Raw genomic sequence first — 14,517 nt, 5'->3', positions numbered from 1 at the left:
CTGTAGCCAGCCAGCCCTCCATCGCCTGAACTTTGGATCTGTACTGGTCCCTCGCAACCTCAAATAACCTTTTGACCACTATTGACTTCAAAGCACTGTTTTTGCATTTACTCTTTAAACATTCATATCTCGACATCTACTTATTGGAGTTTTGTCAGTTTGGTCCTGTTTTACTCAGATACATATTTTCTAGTTTTCCAAACTGTCGTGGAGTCTTTTTGTGGTGTTTTCACTGTGGTACTGTAATTAAAATGTGCACAAATACTTTACACAATGCCTCTAAGTTAAGCCTGACTGCTCTGTGCCAAGCTAACAGAGGTTGAGCACAGGTTAATTAAGGTTGTGTATCTGACTTACCCTGACTAGGATTGTGACTACTGCTTGGACAGGGTGTTTACTTTGCCGACCTGAAACCTAAATGTCTAACAATTTGTAGGGATTCATAAGCTTTGTTGTAAAGGGATGAATCTACCAAGCCATGTGTCCTACCCTCTTTTCCGATAGCACTACTCTAAAAATCTTGAAGGAAGGTGGGATTGGACATCTTTGGATAATTTGTTGAACTATCTAGAAGAGAAACTTCTTCCATTGTCATTGTGGAATAATTTTTTTAATGGCCGGAGATGAGATTTGTGGTAAGTGTGGCATCTGATAAAATAACCATTTACTTAGAAGGCATATTTTACAGGGAGCAAATCCCTAAGTTTCTAGTTACAGATAATGGTCCATAATTTACCAGTGCTAAGTTCAAAGCATACTTGGAAAGATGGGGTGTAATCCATAAAAATAGCTGTGTGCCATCCAGAATCAAATGGTCAAGGTTAACGATTTAATAAGGTGATCAAAGAGTCTGTGCAGCTAGCAGTTAGTTGACAGTTGGAATGGCGGAAAGCATTAACCACTTGGCTGCTAAGGCAATATTTTTCTTTTCATTGAATTTCCATTGAAATCAATGAAAAGAGCATGACGAGTTACCCTTGTCATTAGCGGCGAAGAGGTTAATGGCCATTTTACTACCATACAATCGCTAATTCTGTTACAGGGTTTACCCCATTTGAACTATTGAGAGGGTGCAAACCTAGCATATGTCTTGCTCCGTGCTGGCTTAAGAAAAAAATAGGTAAGGCAGGACTTCAAGAGAAGGCTCAAGAGGCCATTCTTGGCAAATTAAGTGAAAAGGTAACTAAGTATAAGAATTACATGCTTTTGACATAAGAAAAAACATGGAAGAGACGCGTCTCAGGTAGTGAGACCTGTGATGGAATTTAGGTGCAAGCCAGGTTACCTTTGAGATGTCAGGGAGATGGCTCTTAATGGACAAGGCCCCTCAAAGTTGTTGAACTCTCAAATTGGGTGGTACAAGTGGAAGGTGACTTAAAATGGAATTTAAATATGATATCTATTTTTGGTTTTAAAGGTGAGTCGGATTCCATCTAACTCAGAAAATACAGATGCCATTTTTGTTTAATGTGAATTGTGATCTAACAGCAGATTACTGTGTTCCTTCTGTGATTGATTGTGGTGATAAAGATGGGGTGCCATAAGGAGATGATGTTATGTTATAGAATTTTGTAATGCTCACAGCTACTCAAAAGAGTGTCCCAGCGCGAACCCAGTGTGGAGGGAGATAAAAAAGGGAAGACAGCTTAATTAAAGAGGAAAGTCTTAAGTCCTGTACATGTATTTGATGGCAACTCTTATTCCAGATCAAGAGTTGACTCAAATAAAGTTGTATCAAGGGTGAATCAAAAAAGCAAGCCAACACTTGTAAAATTTTTAGATTATGAGATGTAATTATTATTTAAAATCTTTACGCTGTTATTGCTTAGCACTAAAGTAGAGTATGCGTCTTTTGCTTCTGTTTCAGAAGATTCCTAATAAGTATGTATTTGTCGTTAAGACTTTTTTAATACTCCTTAACTGTTTTGTTAGTGTTTTAGCCCTATATTGGTAAGTATACCCTTAGAGAAATGTACATGGTGATTTTAATAAATATGTAATTATAGTAGAAATCTTGCTCTAATTGTTGTTGAAAAGGGAGGTGTGTGGCCCTCCATTGTAATGTTCCATCTCTGCATTACAAGTTTGTATCGAATGGGAGGGAACATTTAACAGAAAGCGGGGGCAGACAAGCGACGAGAATGAATGGCACTGTTCACTGTTTCTTTATCTGAATTAGTACTCCTTATAAACAAAATACATTTACCAAAAAAGACCATCATCATTTTCATTTCAAGACCTTATTCTAGGTTTCATCCTCTTGAATGATTGTTAGAGCTTTGAGTGAAGGGCTCTTCTTGGGGTATAGTGAACTACCAGTTTATGCAGCATACAGGTTTCGTTTTTCAATTATGCTCCATGTAGAGGAGTACACAAAACCTTAAATGTGATCATGGTGTTGAAATAGAGGTAGTGGAGTGTTTGCCTGATGTGGCTCCACCTACAAAGTTTACACACAGTCTGTTTGCCTAGCAATCATTTTTTAGACCAGTTTAGATGATAATACAGTATTTGAGACAAGACATACATGCCTAATTGTTATCATGAGCCAAACTTGGTTTTTGGTGTAAAGGAGAGAGGGGAAAAAGTGACTAAGGAGAGAGATGCATGTTTCCATCATCTGCAACATCCTTCAACTTGGGGAGCTAAATCCCATTCAGCATTGAAAGGCATACACATTTTTCACTTCTTTTGAAAAGGTGAAGGTTTCAAGATGGGCCCAATGGTAGTGTCCCTTTCGTTTAACTGTAAAAGATTGAAATGCAATATCTGAACTGAACACACTGGCCTTCAATCAAATAATTTGTAGGTTCATCAACCTGTGTCAATGGTCAAGGCTTTTAGCAGATAAAAAAAAAATCCTGTGACGGTCTTAACCATAACTACATTTTCCACTATTAATTTTTTAACAATACCTGGAAGAAAGTAAACATTATATAAAATCTGCCTTTAATTTTCTCATCACAGTCCTTTTGTGACTTTGACTATGCAACCAAAATAAGTAAATGTAGAAGATTGCATTGCTACTTTACAAACACCTCATCACCGTAGGGTTGTGACACGACTTTGCTAGTTGCCAGAACCAGTACAGCATCGAATAGGTAGGCGACTGAGCTGAGTTACAATTATAATATTTTCTTAATCAATAATAAGGATGTGTTACTACTGCAACATACTACTGTTTAAGAAATGTAATAGAACTTTTATCAGCTTTTACTTCTGATGTTTGTTCCTGTAAGGTTCAGTCATTAAATGCTATAGATACATTTGTGACAGAATATTTATTTATTGTGCTGCTTGACTTCAAATACTCAAAAATAGGAAACCTTCTGCATGTTTCTTTTTTTTTAATTTATTTTTTTAAATATGTTGTCCTCATTTATGCGATCTTTATTGTTTAAAGCACCAGGGTCACCTCACACTGCGCCCTCGAAAATTGAGGTGAGATCCAAGTCTTAAAACAAGTGTTTGTTTTATAACCTTCTGCACGTTTCACACGTTCTGGGCGAAAGCAGCTTTTCACTGTGACTTACATTAAAGTTAATTACATTAAATTACATTTTACTGCCACTTACAAGCAGTGAGTTTATGTATTTATGTTCAATTTACATAATCCACTTGTAACCCTCGCATGGCGCGCAATCAGTATTTCTATGCTGCTTGGCAAAAGAAAAAATTACCTGTAGTCGCACTAAGCGTTAACTTTGCTTTACAGAAGTTATATTTTTTAATCAAAGCACTGATTGTTATGCTTTGGGAGTTTAAATATTGATTAGTGTTTGCCTATGTGGTTTGCTCTGTCTGTGTGCTTTCACTGAGGGAACATTCTATGGCCAGCCAGAGCATCAGAGAGTCTGTAATGACATGACAGAATGCTGAGGCTGATTTCCTACTGAAAAGTGTATGAGCGGCAACTAGTGACTCTTGGAGCACAGCTAAACATCAGGGACTGTCCACCAGGCCTCTTGAAGAGACTTCATTTATTTAAGGTGGTCTTAGGGAGGCAAGTTTTATTTTTTTTAAACCTGATGCAACTCCACATTCTGGATCATGGAACGAATCCCAGTGTTCTAATTTATGACCCATATTCAATGGGGGCCAACACTTATGTTAAGGTGGTGCTGTTGTAGGGTGAAAAGTGGGTTCTGTGGTGGGGGTCTGGGACAATTACTAGGATCCAGACAAAAGCAACATTAATGAAGGTTTTGCCCCAGAACATTGACTGACGAACCAGCAGAAGGATTGGTTCATTGGGGGATAAACGCACTACTTTATATTTCTTAATTATGAGTTTTGTCCTGCATCCCCCAGATTTGTCCCTGGGTGAATATTCGCAGATCACACCTGCCGTAATTTATCAGGAACAAAAGGACTGATAAATAACAGGACATGCAAATGTTGATGTGGTAAGCACTAAACTGCTCATGTGAAGCCCCATTTGAGGGCATTAATGATAACTGATTGCTACTTGAAGATAAAATCGCCGCTGTATTGGAATATATCAAGTACAATAAACGTCGCACTCTATTTTAGACGTATCATAATTAGGGCCTTAGTCTAATTCAGAGTCTGGACGTTTTTTAGCTTTCTTGCACACTAAATTGAATATTGGTACAGTTGCCCTATGAACACCAAAGAGCTATGGTAAGGTGGTGACATGGGTTTGCAGGTGCTGAAGCCATATTCATACTGCTGTCAGCAATCTGTGGAATAAACAGTATATATCCTAATCGACATATACGTTTATTGTCAACCCAGGATAAGGTATCTAAACGAGGACTAATGTAACAGTCAGTTAATTCAATTTAATGTATTTAAAAAATATCCTGGAATATACTCACAGAAGGAGAGGACAGTGCTTTTCTTATAGCTGAACCTTTATGAGTAAAAATGGAAGTGGTGATATCTCGGCCTATTTCCTCGCACGTATCGTTATGAAATCTGGGGGACCGGAGTACTATACATATTTATTCCACTATGAGTAAGAAGAACTGTACATATGTGTTGTTCATTTCTAAAAACATAGTATTGTTCACTACAATGAGCAAGAGGTCAAAAATGTTAAATCGGATTGGGAAAATGGTGCTTGTGCGACCATATTTGTGTTCTTAGGAAAAATATAATCCCTGCAGTAAGATTTAAGGATAATGCAAATCACCGCAGACATCTGAGACCTTTACTTGCAGCCTCATTCCTTGACATTTGCACAGAAGTCTTAAGTGACTTGCAATATTCTACTAATGGACCCTAGGGCTACAGTACCCCTTATATCTTTGGTTTTCTGAACAAAAGATGATGACCACAATTGTATTTCTATAGTGTCCCAACATCATGCCATAACCTTAGGAAAGAACCCAGATTAGGAATCAGTCCTTCAGGTACAATCTGTTGCCTACAGTGCACAAATACAGAACAATCAAACAAGTAAACAACTTTCCATGTCTAAGTAAATTATGAAGGACTGACCTAGGCATAGTCTGGGTATCACATAGTAATGTTAATTTTCCTGGCCCTTACTAATATTAATACCATAAGACTCAGTGGTTGGGCAGTCAACTGTAACCCATACAGGTTGAATAATACCTCCCTTATACTGCATGTTAGACCTGTCAGCTTTACGGTGTACGTCCCCCAAATCTTTCGCCTTCCTCCTCTTGTTTTATGCTGATTTAGTTTTTGCTGTCCTTAAGACTCTGCACATTTAATCACTGATAACCAGTGCCAAAGTGCACGTGCTCACTCCTTAAACCATAGTAACATTAGCTTATACCCAATTGCCATATTTAATTTACTCCCTAGTAAAATGGTACTACATGTAGCCAGGGCTTATAAATGAAATGCTACGTGCCACCCACTTAAGTAATCCTTTAAACACGTCTAAGATCCGCCATTGCAGCATGTGTGCACAATATTAAACTGACATTTCGACGTGGCAGAATAAACCTTTTATCAGGCCCAAACCTTCCATCTGTATACATATAAAGCACTGCTAGGGTATGCTAGGGTATGCCATGGACAGCCCAAAAGGCAGGGCGCAGTATTTAAAAAGATGTTTAAGTTTTACATATTCTGGTAGTGAACATTTTTTACATTTGTTTTCACTATTACAAGGTCTACCTCTTCTATAGGATATGATTGAAGTTTCCTTATTACATTTAATAAGCTGTAACTTCTAAATGGATACAGGTGCCAGTTCATGTTTGGTGTGTTTGGAACTGCAATGAAAAACCCTCTTCCATGGTAAAATCGGATTTTAAATTACAATTTTGAAAATGGCACTTTTAAACAAATGCCTTTTTTCCTGACGTAGCCATTTAGTGCCTGTAGACTCTCACTGGGTCACAAGAATGGGCGTAGCTGACAGTTTGGATTTGTGCATTCCTTATAGTCAGTCTCACACAATAGAGAGCTTAGGTGTGCTTGGGATATTACTGGCAGAATGGGAGGGTAGAGCTGGGCACAACCCTATTACACTTGAAAAGGATGTGTCCTGCCTCCACGCTAAGGGTTGCATACCCCCTGTAGACAGGGCAGGCATGCAGGAAGCCTGTGCACTCCAAACAGAATTTCTAGAAGCTACTCCCTCCTTCCAGAGGAAGGGCACCAGATATAAATATTGGACCTCAGACACCACACCTTAAGTAAACTTCTGGAGTTGTGGATACTCTGCCAAGAAGGACTGCTGTGCTGCTGAAACGACTGCCACTCTGCTGGACTGTTGCTCCAAAGAAACTGCTGCCCTTTTGTGCTGACATTTGGCCTGCTACCCTCTTGCCTCGAGAGAAGGACTGCTCCTCTTCTTTCTGTTGAACCCAGGACCCCAAAATCACTTCAAGGACAAGTTGTTTGGCCTCCAGACGAGAGCCTCGGGAACGGAAGGCTCCAACAATCTTAAATCCAGCACCTGGCCTCTTACATCTGTGAGTCCTACCCTTCTAAGAGGTGTCACCCCAGTCCTGGAGCCTTGGAAGTGGGCCTAAAGATACTCTACCAGCCCATCTGTGACACAGCAGAAAGGAAGCATCTCCTCTGCTGAGTGGTACAACCCTGAGCAGAACAGGTGCATCATCTCTGCTGTGAAGGTTCTCCCAAGGGAATCCTTATCGACATTGCAGCTCACATTGCAACTGCTGCCCGTGCAACATTTTCACGATGCAGGCCCTCGCATCGCAATTCTCTTGTTAATGGCAGCCTCGACGATGATGCAGGTCCTCACATCACAGCTCCACAGTTCTTCAGAACCGATGCATAACCACAACTGCACAATGCATCCCGACACCAGACTTCACATCACAAACATCAGAGCTCCATAGCTTTTCAGAACCAAAGCATCTCCTTGGCTGCATGATGCATCCTTGGCATGGGACTTCGTAATGCTCTGCAAACCAGGATTTTATGGTACTCTTGTTCAGCGGAACTTACTGGTCTCCCATAGCGGGCAAGCACTCCACCGTGGTTGGCCTGAACTTGTGACTTTGTCCTGGCTGGGCTTGACCAGATATCGCTGGAGTTTTTGCTTTTTAGCGCTATAATTACTGAAACATTTAAACCTGCATTTCACTGGTTCTACTGATTGGACTTTTGTTGTTTTGGTCTCCTTTTATTTATTAAAGAATAATCAAATTTTCAAAATCTAGTGTGTGGTCATTATGCTGTGTGTTTTCACTGTGTTACTGTTTGAGGTGTTGCACAAATACTTTACACATTGTCTCTAAATTAAGCCTGACTGCTCTGGTCCAAGCTACCAGAGGGTTAAGCACAAGTTAATTTAGGGTTTGCTTACGGCTTAACCCTGATAAGGATTTTGGTTTCTGCTTGAGTAGGGTTTTATGCCCCAAAACCAGCAAAACAATTTCTTACACTGCTTGACTCTCTTATACTGACATAAGACATAAGCCCTGTAAGTCATGTTCATCAGCTATTACTATACCACACCACAGCAATAAACAACCCATCACCAACCGGAAAGGCTTGGAAAACCAGAAGCAATCTGCCACTTTCGACTGTCCAATGGAAGGCTGTAATTTAGTCCACCACTATGGGTCCCACATGTTTACATGCTATTATTGCTTGTGCCATCTCACAATGGCAATCAGATATGGAATCATAATAGCAAAGTCCATCCCAGCAGACCTAGCCACAATATCTTTCTCAAGCCTATGTCTGGTCAAGATCATAAACTCTGAACTACAAATCTCAGAACGGACACCCCAATACAGTCTACTATGATTATACGAAATACCAAAATAAGTCCTGCAGAGGACTACAAAACTGCCAGTTTCCTGAAAAACATACATGGTGCTGCTAGCACATATTTCTTCATCCTTCACACTCCTAAGCACTGCATAGCATTTAACACGATAGTCACACCTTGGTCTTCACGTACAACATGGATTAACCACACAGGATCAAAATGGGCTCACCATCCTTCCTGCCGTGAACACTACACAGTGTAACATGCTACCCATGTAGGTAAGTGCCCCACACAAGGGCAGCAAAAGTTATATAAGTGTTACAATGCAATATAATGCAACATTTTAAATCAACATATGTCCTTTGCTGTCATTCACCTTGTGCACATATTTAAGCTGTAACAGGATGATGTACGATCAGCACTTTCAATTGAAACATTTCAGCCAGTTCAATTAAGCAGTGTCTAAACATAAGAGTGTGGTGGGTTGAACCAAATGAGTATTTAGATACCTTCCATTATTACATTTTGATTGGACCTGAACAGAGAATGCTTTAAACAAATAGTTGTTTTAGGACTGCTTTGAAATGGTAGCAGGAGTCTTAATAAACTAGCATTTGACTAATATCACTGAATAAAATGATGTCCAGTTCCAAGTTCAATGTTCGTTTTGTTATGTTTTCCGTTGTATGTGTAATGTGATAGTAAAGTACAGAACATGCTGATATTTGTTTACAACTAAATGTTGATATGCGGTTTGCTCAATCTCTGTGAAAGTTTACAAAGCTCGATTTACCAAGTAAAAGATAAGTGCCAGAATGTATGTCATATACTCATCCATTATTATAGCCTTATAGCCTGCCGTAGCGGGCTATACCGGCTATTAAAGGCCTGCTGAATCGTTAAAGGTCGGAGCCGAAGGCGAGGGACTTTAACGAGTCAGCGGGACTTTAATTGCCGGTATAGCCCTGCTACGAAGGGCTATAAGCCCATTAGAACATTCTGCCACTAGAGGGCAGAATGTTCTAACAAATTAAACAAAGGGTTCTCGATGCTCGGGGGAATATATATATCCCCTGGAGCTTCGAGAAGCCTTTGTAGAACATTGAAATGTTGCTCTGCGGGCCTTTACCGGCCCGTAGAAGCAGGGAGCACTCCATTGTCTGCAATGGAGCTCCCAACATTCCAATGTTCTAATGGGTTTTAGATGCGGTGAAATCCTTCATAAAACTCCCACACATTTTCGAAAGTCACACCTGCAAGTGTATTTGATTGACAAACACTACAGACATTATTTTTTTTTCACTAACACCACATGGAGTCTCCACATTGCAGACACTGTATGCACAGGGATAGGACTGTGGTAAACTATTAAAAATATATATATATTCCCTTCTTGAATACAGTTAAACATTTATATGAAATGCCTTCTCTTCTCACACACCACAAATGAAAATGGGTACTATTGGTGCATTCTCTGATAGTTTCTATACCACTTAGACCTGGGTCACTGGGTCAACGTTTGGAAATGCACATAAAGGTGGGCAGTGCATTTAGGATGTTTGTAAATATCCACAAATGTATAACTGTGAGGCTGTTGATTTCATTTGCACTGTTTTTTTGGCACTCACCCAGGAATGTGCACATGTGACGCGCACCACTGCAGCAGTTAAGTGAACTATGTCATTCTTCTGCCCAAGCAAGTGGTAGTCCAGTGTGGTGAACCTAGATACAGTTGGCTTTGTGAACCATTTTTCATCATAACTTCCGCTATGTCCATACTTCAGTCTCACTCTCCCATAGACAACTTCTTTCGACTTTCACTCGTAATATGTGGAGGTGCAGTGCTTGAAACAAGCTTCATTGTGCTCTATCAATTCATTTAAAGGTGTTGGTTGAGTTGGAGCCTGGTCCTTCTGCATGGCCTTCAATTTAAACCACTTTTGACATGTAATGGGCAAGGTGAGTAACATGGATTGAGTGAGCGGATCTGGTAACTCTTACCTTTTTACGGCAAAGGCGAGGTTCTCCATCTCTGTGCTTTGAAGCTTGATTTCCCGAATGAAGTTCTTGATCACTCGTTCATACTGCTGGATGAGGCGTGGTTCAACTATGTTGATATTCTGATACAGAACACTGACTTGTTCATGCCTGCAATCAAAAAAAGAATTACACTGAGACAGGGCCGATATAAGAGCAATGTGTTTACTGATCTGGATGGATAAGATCATGCTTTGATTTGGTTCCTCATTGTATTCGCGTTTATTCCTTGACCCCAAGAGATAATTGACAAAAACACCTTACTTAAAAACTGTCAATTTGCCCCCTTAGTAAAGAATGCAGGTTGCTGTATCATATTGAAAGTAACCAAAGGTTGGAAGGCAGGATCAGTGATCAATTAAAAAAATAATGCATGGAAAAAATGCAGGCATGAGCCCAAATGTTTTCTTTGCAGTTCATCTCTGCCTGGCACCGCCCAATGCCCAGGTTGCCAAACACATCAGATTTGATTCCATATCCGGCTTCTTCCTTCCTCCACCTAACAAATCCTGGGGCTTATTTACAAGTCCCTTGAGCAGCACTTTTAATATGGGAAAAAGTGATGCACCAGCGGTGCAAGGGGCTTGTAAATAAGCCCTCCTGTTTCTAGATCTCACGCTTGAATTTTATTTTTGGTCGCTGTTTTTACCGTTTTCTGTGTTCTCTCCCATCTTTTTAATTTCCCTGATATTCTCTTTCCTGTTCTAGTCAAAATATGATTAAAGTCGGATTATTAACAATAAGGCACAGCCCCCACAAATGAGCACAGGTGCCAATCACCTGCAACCATTGTCACAAGTTAAGCACTGGTCATGATGCATATCCTTCAAGAGCTACTACACATGGCCCTGCAAGAGCAAACTCTGAAAAAATGATTGTTCTTTCTAATCTGAGTAGATATCCTCAACATGTGAGTGCTTCTTATTTTTTGATGTCACCACGATACACATGTATCACTGAGAGCTTATAAAAAGCAGTAGTCAATGCAGCGATACAGAGCAGTCACTCAGGGGCTGAGTCTCACACCTATTTCTGGAGGTTCAGCTACAAACACAAACTTAGGGGCCCATTACGATGTCGGGCGGATTGCCCCCGCCAGGCTGGCGGTAGCCACCGCCAGCCTGACGGGGGCAATCCACCCGACATCGTTGCACTAAAGACCCCCCGCCATATTAGGATGGCGGGGGGGACCTCGGCGGACGGAAAGACCGTCCGCCGCTTTTCCGCCCCGGTCGCCTTGTGGCTGGGGCGGAAACGGAATAATATGGTGGCGGTGTCTATCAGACACCGCTAGCCATATTAGGATGGGCTTCTCTGAATGCGCCGCCACGGAAAGGCATGCGGAGAATCCCTGCAGGGGCCTGTTGTGGGCCCCCAGGGACTCCGGGGGGTGTGCACATGGGGGGTACCTATGGTACCCCCCAGCAGTTTCATGCACAGCATGCTTTCCTGCCATTGTAGCGGGCGGTGCTGAGTGCACTGCCCGCCACAATGGTATGAATGCAGGATGCGCCCGCCACTGTGGCGGGCGCATCCTAATACTGGTGACGGGACCCCCGCCCTTAGGGAGGGCGGTCCATATTACCACGGGGATGGCGGGCGGACAAAGTCCGCCCACCATCCTAATGAGGCCCATCGTTTTTTTCATTCACAAAACTTTGTTTTGCACTCAGAGAAAGTTTTGCTCCCAAATATATTTGTATGTGAGTACATATTTTACAAGGTTCAGAGAGTGGGTGCTCCCAGTTAGGATTGTCCTTAAAGTTTGGAAACACCAACAAAAGTACTTGTTGGGTGGTGTTCGCAAAGTTCTTTGGCCCATTGCCATACTGAAAACTGTTGGAGATTTACTTTGCTCAGGGGAAAGAGGGAATGCGTTTCCAAGGTGGGAAAGAGTAGGGTAATTACACTCATACATGTCATGAGTGCATGCAATACATATAGTTACGCATGCAAAACTCGCTGCGCATGTGAGGGACTAAGGATTACAAACGTTTCCCAGGATTACTGAAAGAAATGTGTGGCACTTACAGCTTTCCAAGAGTACTTATGGGAGCCTTTATGAATTCTAAAATGTAAATGTACACACACACGTGCATACGCCCACACACACATATAGACTCACACATGCAGGCACGACACACACACACACAGAATAAGACTATGGGCATAGATTTACAATTTCTTTAAAACTTACCTTTAATCTCCTGTTCAGAGTGTTTTGTGCAACACAGAACAGCTAAGTGCTGACATAATTTCTGCACAAAATTTGAATTTGAAATCCTTTGCTGTCTTTCCAAAATATTCTAGAAAAAAATCTGTTTTACTAAAAAACGCAACATGATGACTATCACGGGTTCCCGCTATCTCTTGCACAGCAGGGTCTTTATTTTGCATTTGCTGAGTTTTGTGCATCTGTCTGTCTATATTTTTAATACTTTCTCCAAAACCCAGTGACACAGTGCATGCATGAGCAAACCAATTGAGCCAAGTGTGGAACACGAGGAGGGGGAGTGATAGCTCACATAAGCCTCAGATCAGCAAAAGATAACAAATGCAGATCCATTAAACATTCAATATAATGTCAAGAAACCCTTTTTATGGCAAATAAAACTAACTAATTAAATTATAAAAGCTTGCAACCTTTCCACCCAAAACTACCTTTTCACCCCTTTCTAGGCAAAGCAAAGGAAGAACGTTGAATGGTGATTACTGATGCCTCTCTCCATCTCTACACAAATACTCCATTTCAGTCCTTGAAGCCCACAAAGAAAAAGAACTAAGGGAAGGTTTATGAAAAGTTAAGGCCAAGGGATAGCTTTATAAAAATAAGGTCATTGTTAGGTTGAGCATTAGAGACCTCTTTTATATACTTTTGTATATACTTGTATATTAGTATATACTTATATTTGTATGTACTTTGGGGGCTCTGGAGATCAGCCCTAGGACTTGTCTGCTTCCGCTTAATGACTTATTTTTCTGTTCAACTACTCCTATATAACTGTCATAATAAAAAGGACCAGTAGAGGTCAGGAAAATACCAGAATTGCTTTCTGCTGAAGGACTTTAACCACATGGCTGCTGGCAGTTTTCCCGTCCTGTGCTGGGAATTGCCATTTTGCTGTTATCATGACGAGCTCAGCTCGTCATCAGCACACGACACCCGTGGGTGATGACGAGCTGAGCTCGTCATCAGCGTTGAAAGGGTTAAAAAAAAAAAAAAAATTCTGGCAACGGCTGCCATTTAAATTTCTTGGTAGAAAACGACCAGCAGAGGTCAGTAAAATACCATAATCATTTTAGCATTCTCTAGATTCCAGCCCATAGAAATTGTCTTCCATGAGCAGCCGTAGACAATGAAAACATTATAAATCTTGCATTTTCAGGGATATAACCACCGAAGGCCCTGATTTTCTATTTTAAAAAAACAGAGCTTTTGACTATACCATTTCCTGCTGAAAGGCTATATTTCTCTCCATGTGTTCCCATACCTGGCGTGTCACACAGTTTGGTGCTTACTTTCCACCATGTCAACGAACAGTAGATGTTTCAGCACCCAGGCTAATGTGCTGCATAGCTAGATACATATAAGGTCCTAAAGGCGAGACCGATTGCATTGCCAATGCTTGTTACGTCTATGGAGGTAGGTGTTTAATCCTAAACAAACGTGATTAAGAGTTGGGTCCAATTCAATATCTGTCATAGGCATAGAGGACACAACGTCTCCTTACGTATGGACTGTAAAAGACCTTGATATTGATTATTTCTAGTATTAATATTATTATTATTGTTGTTGTTGTTATTGTTAATATTATTTGTATTATGTCCAAGACAATGTCTCATGGAAATTGAAATACAAGCATCCTTTACATAAAATAGTTTTAAAAAGCATAAAAGTATTCAAGAATTGTCAATACTTTTCCCCTAAAAGCAGTTCTATATAATGAATCATAAAACATCAGTTAAAAGTACATAATCAATCAAAAATACTCTTTTTTTAATTAACATTATATATAGTGTTATTGCTAAGCGCACATCTAAAGAATAGTTGAATTCAATATATGTATTTAGACGGGAGGTATAGCTTTTCACACAAGAATCTAGACGTGACCTGTAACTTGGAAGAAGAGTTCACGACAAGTGACCACTATCAGCCATCTCTGATTCTGCTAACAAATTGGTTGTATTGAATTTCACGGTGACTATCTTTGTTCAGAAATCAAATAGCATCATAGGTCCATCCCACAGGCTAACCAGTCCTATTGCCTACGTCATTTGCTGCTGTG

At 40.5% G+C, this 14,517-nt stretch overlaps 1 protein-coding gene across 1 annotated transcript in view; it reads right to left on the bottom strand.

The window, feature by feature from the left end:
* Positions 1-14,517, bottom strand: part of RASEF (RAS and EF-hand domain containing) — a 336,005-nt gene that overhangs the window by 197,865 nt on the left and 123,623 nt on the right. Inside the window, exon 2 of the mRNA XM_086961323.1 lies at positions 10,196-10,342. Coding sequence (XP_086817449.1) covers positions 10,196-10,342 — 147 coding nt within the window. The remainder of the gene's footprint in view (positions 1-10,195; positions 10,343-14,517) is intronic.

Source organism: Lissotriton vulgaris, chromosome 3_1, assembly GCF_964263255.1.
Source record: "Lissotriton vulgaris chromosome 3_1, aLisVul1.2, whole genome shotgun sequence".
NCBI classification, from domain to species: Eukaryota; Metazoa; Chordata; class Amphibia; order Caudata; family Salamandridae; genus Lissotriton; species Lissotriton vulgaris.
The sequence above is the reverse complement of the archived record's forward strand: the minus strand, read 5'-3'. Positions and strand labels throughout refer to the sequence as shown.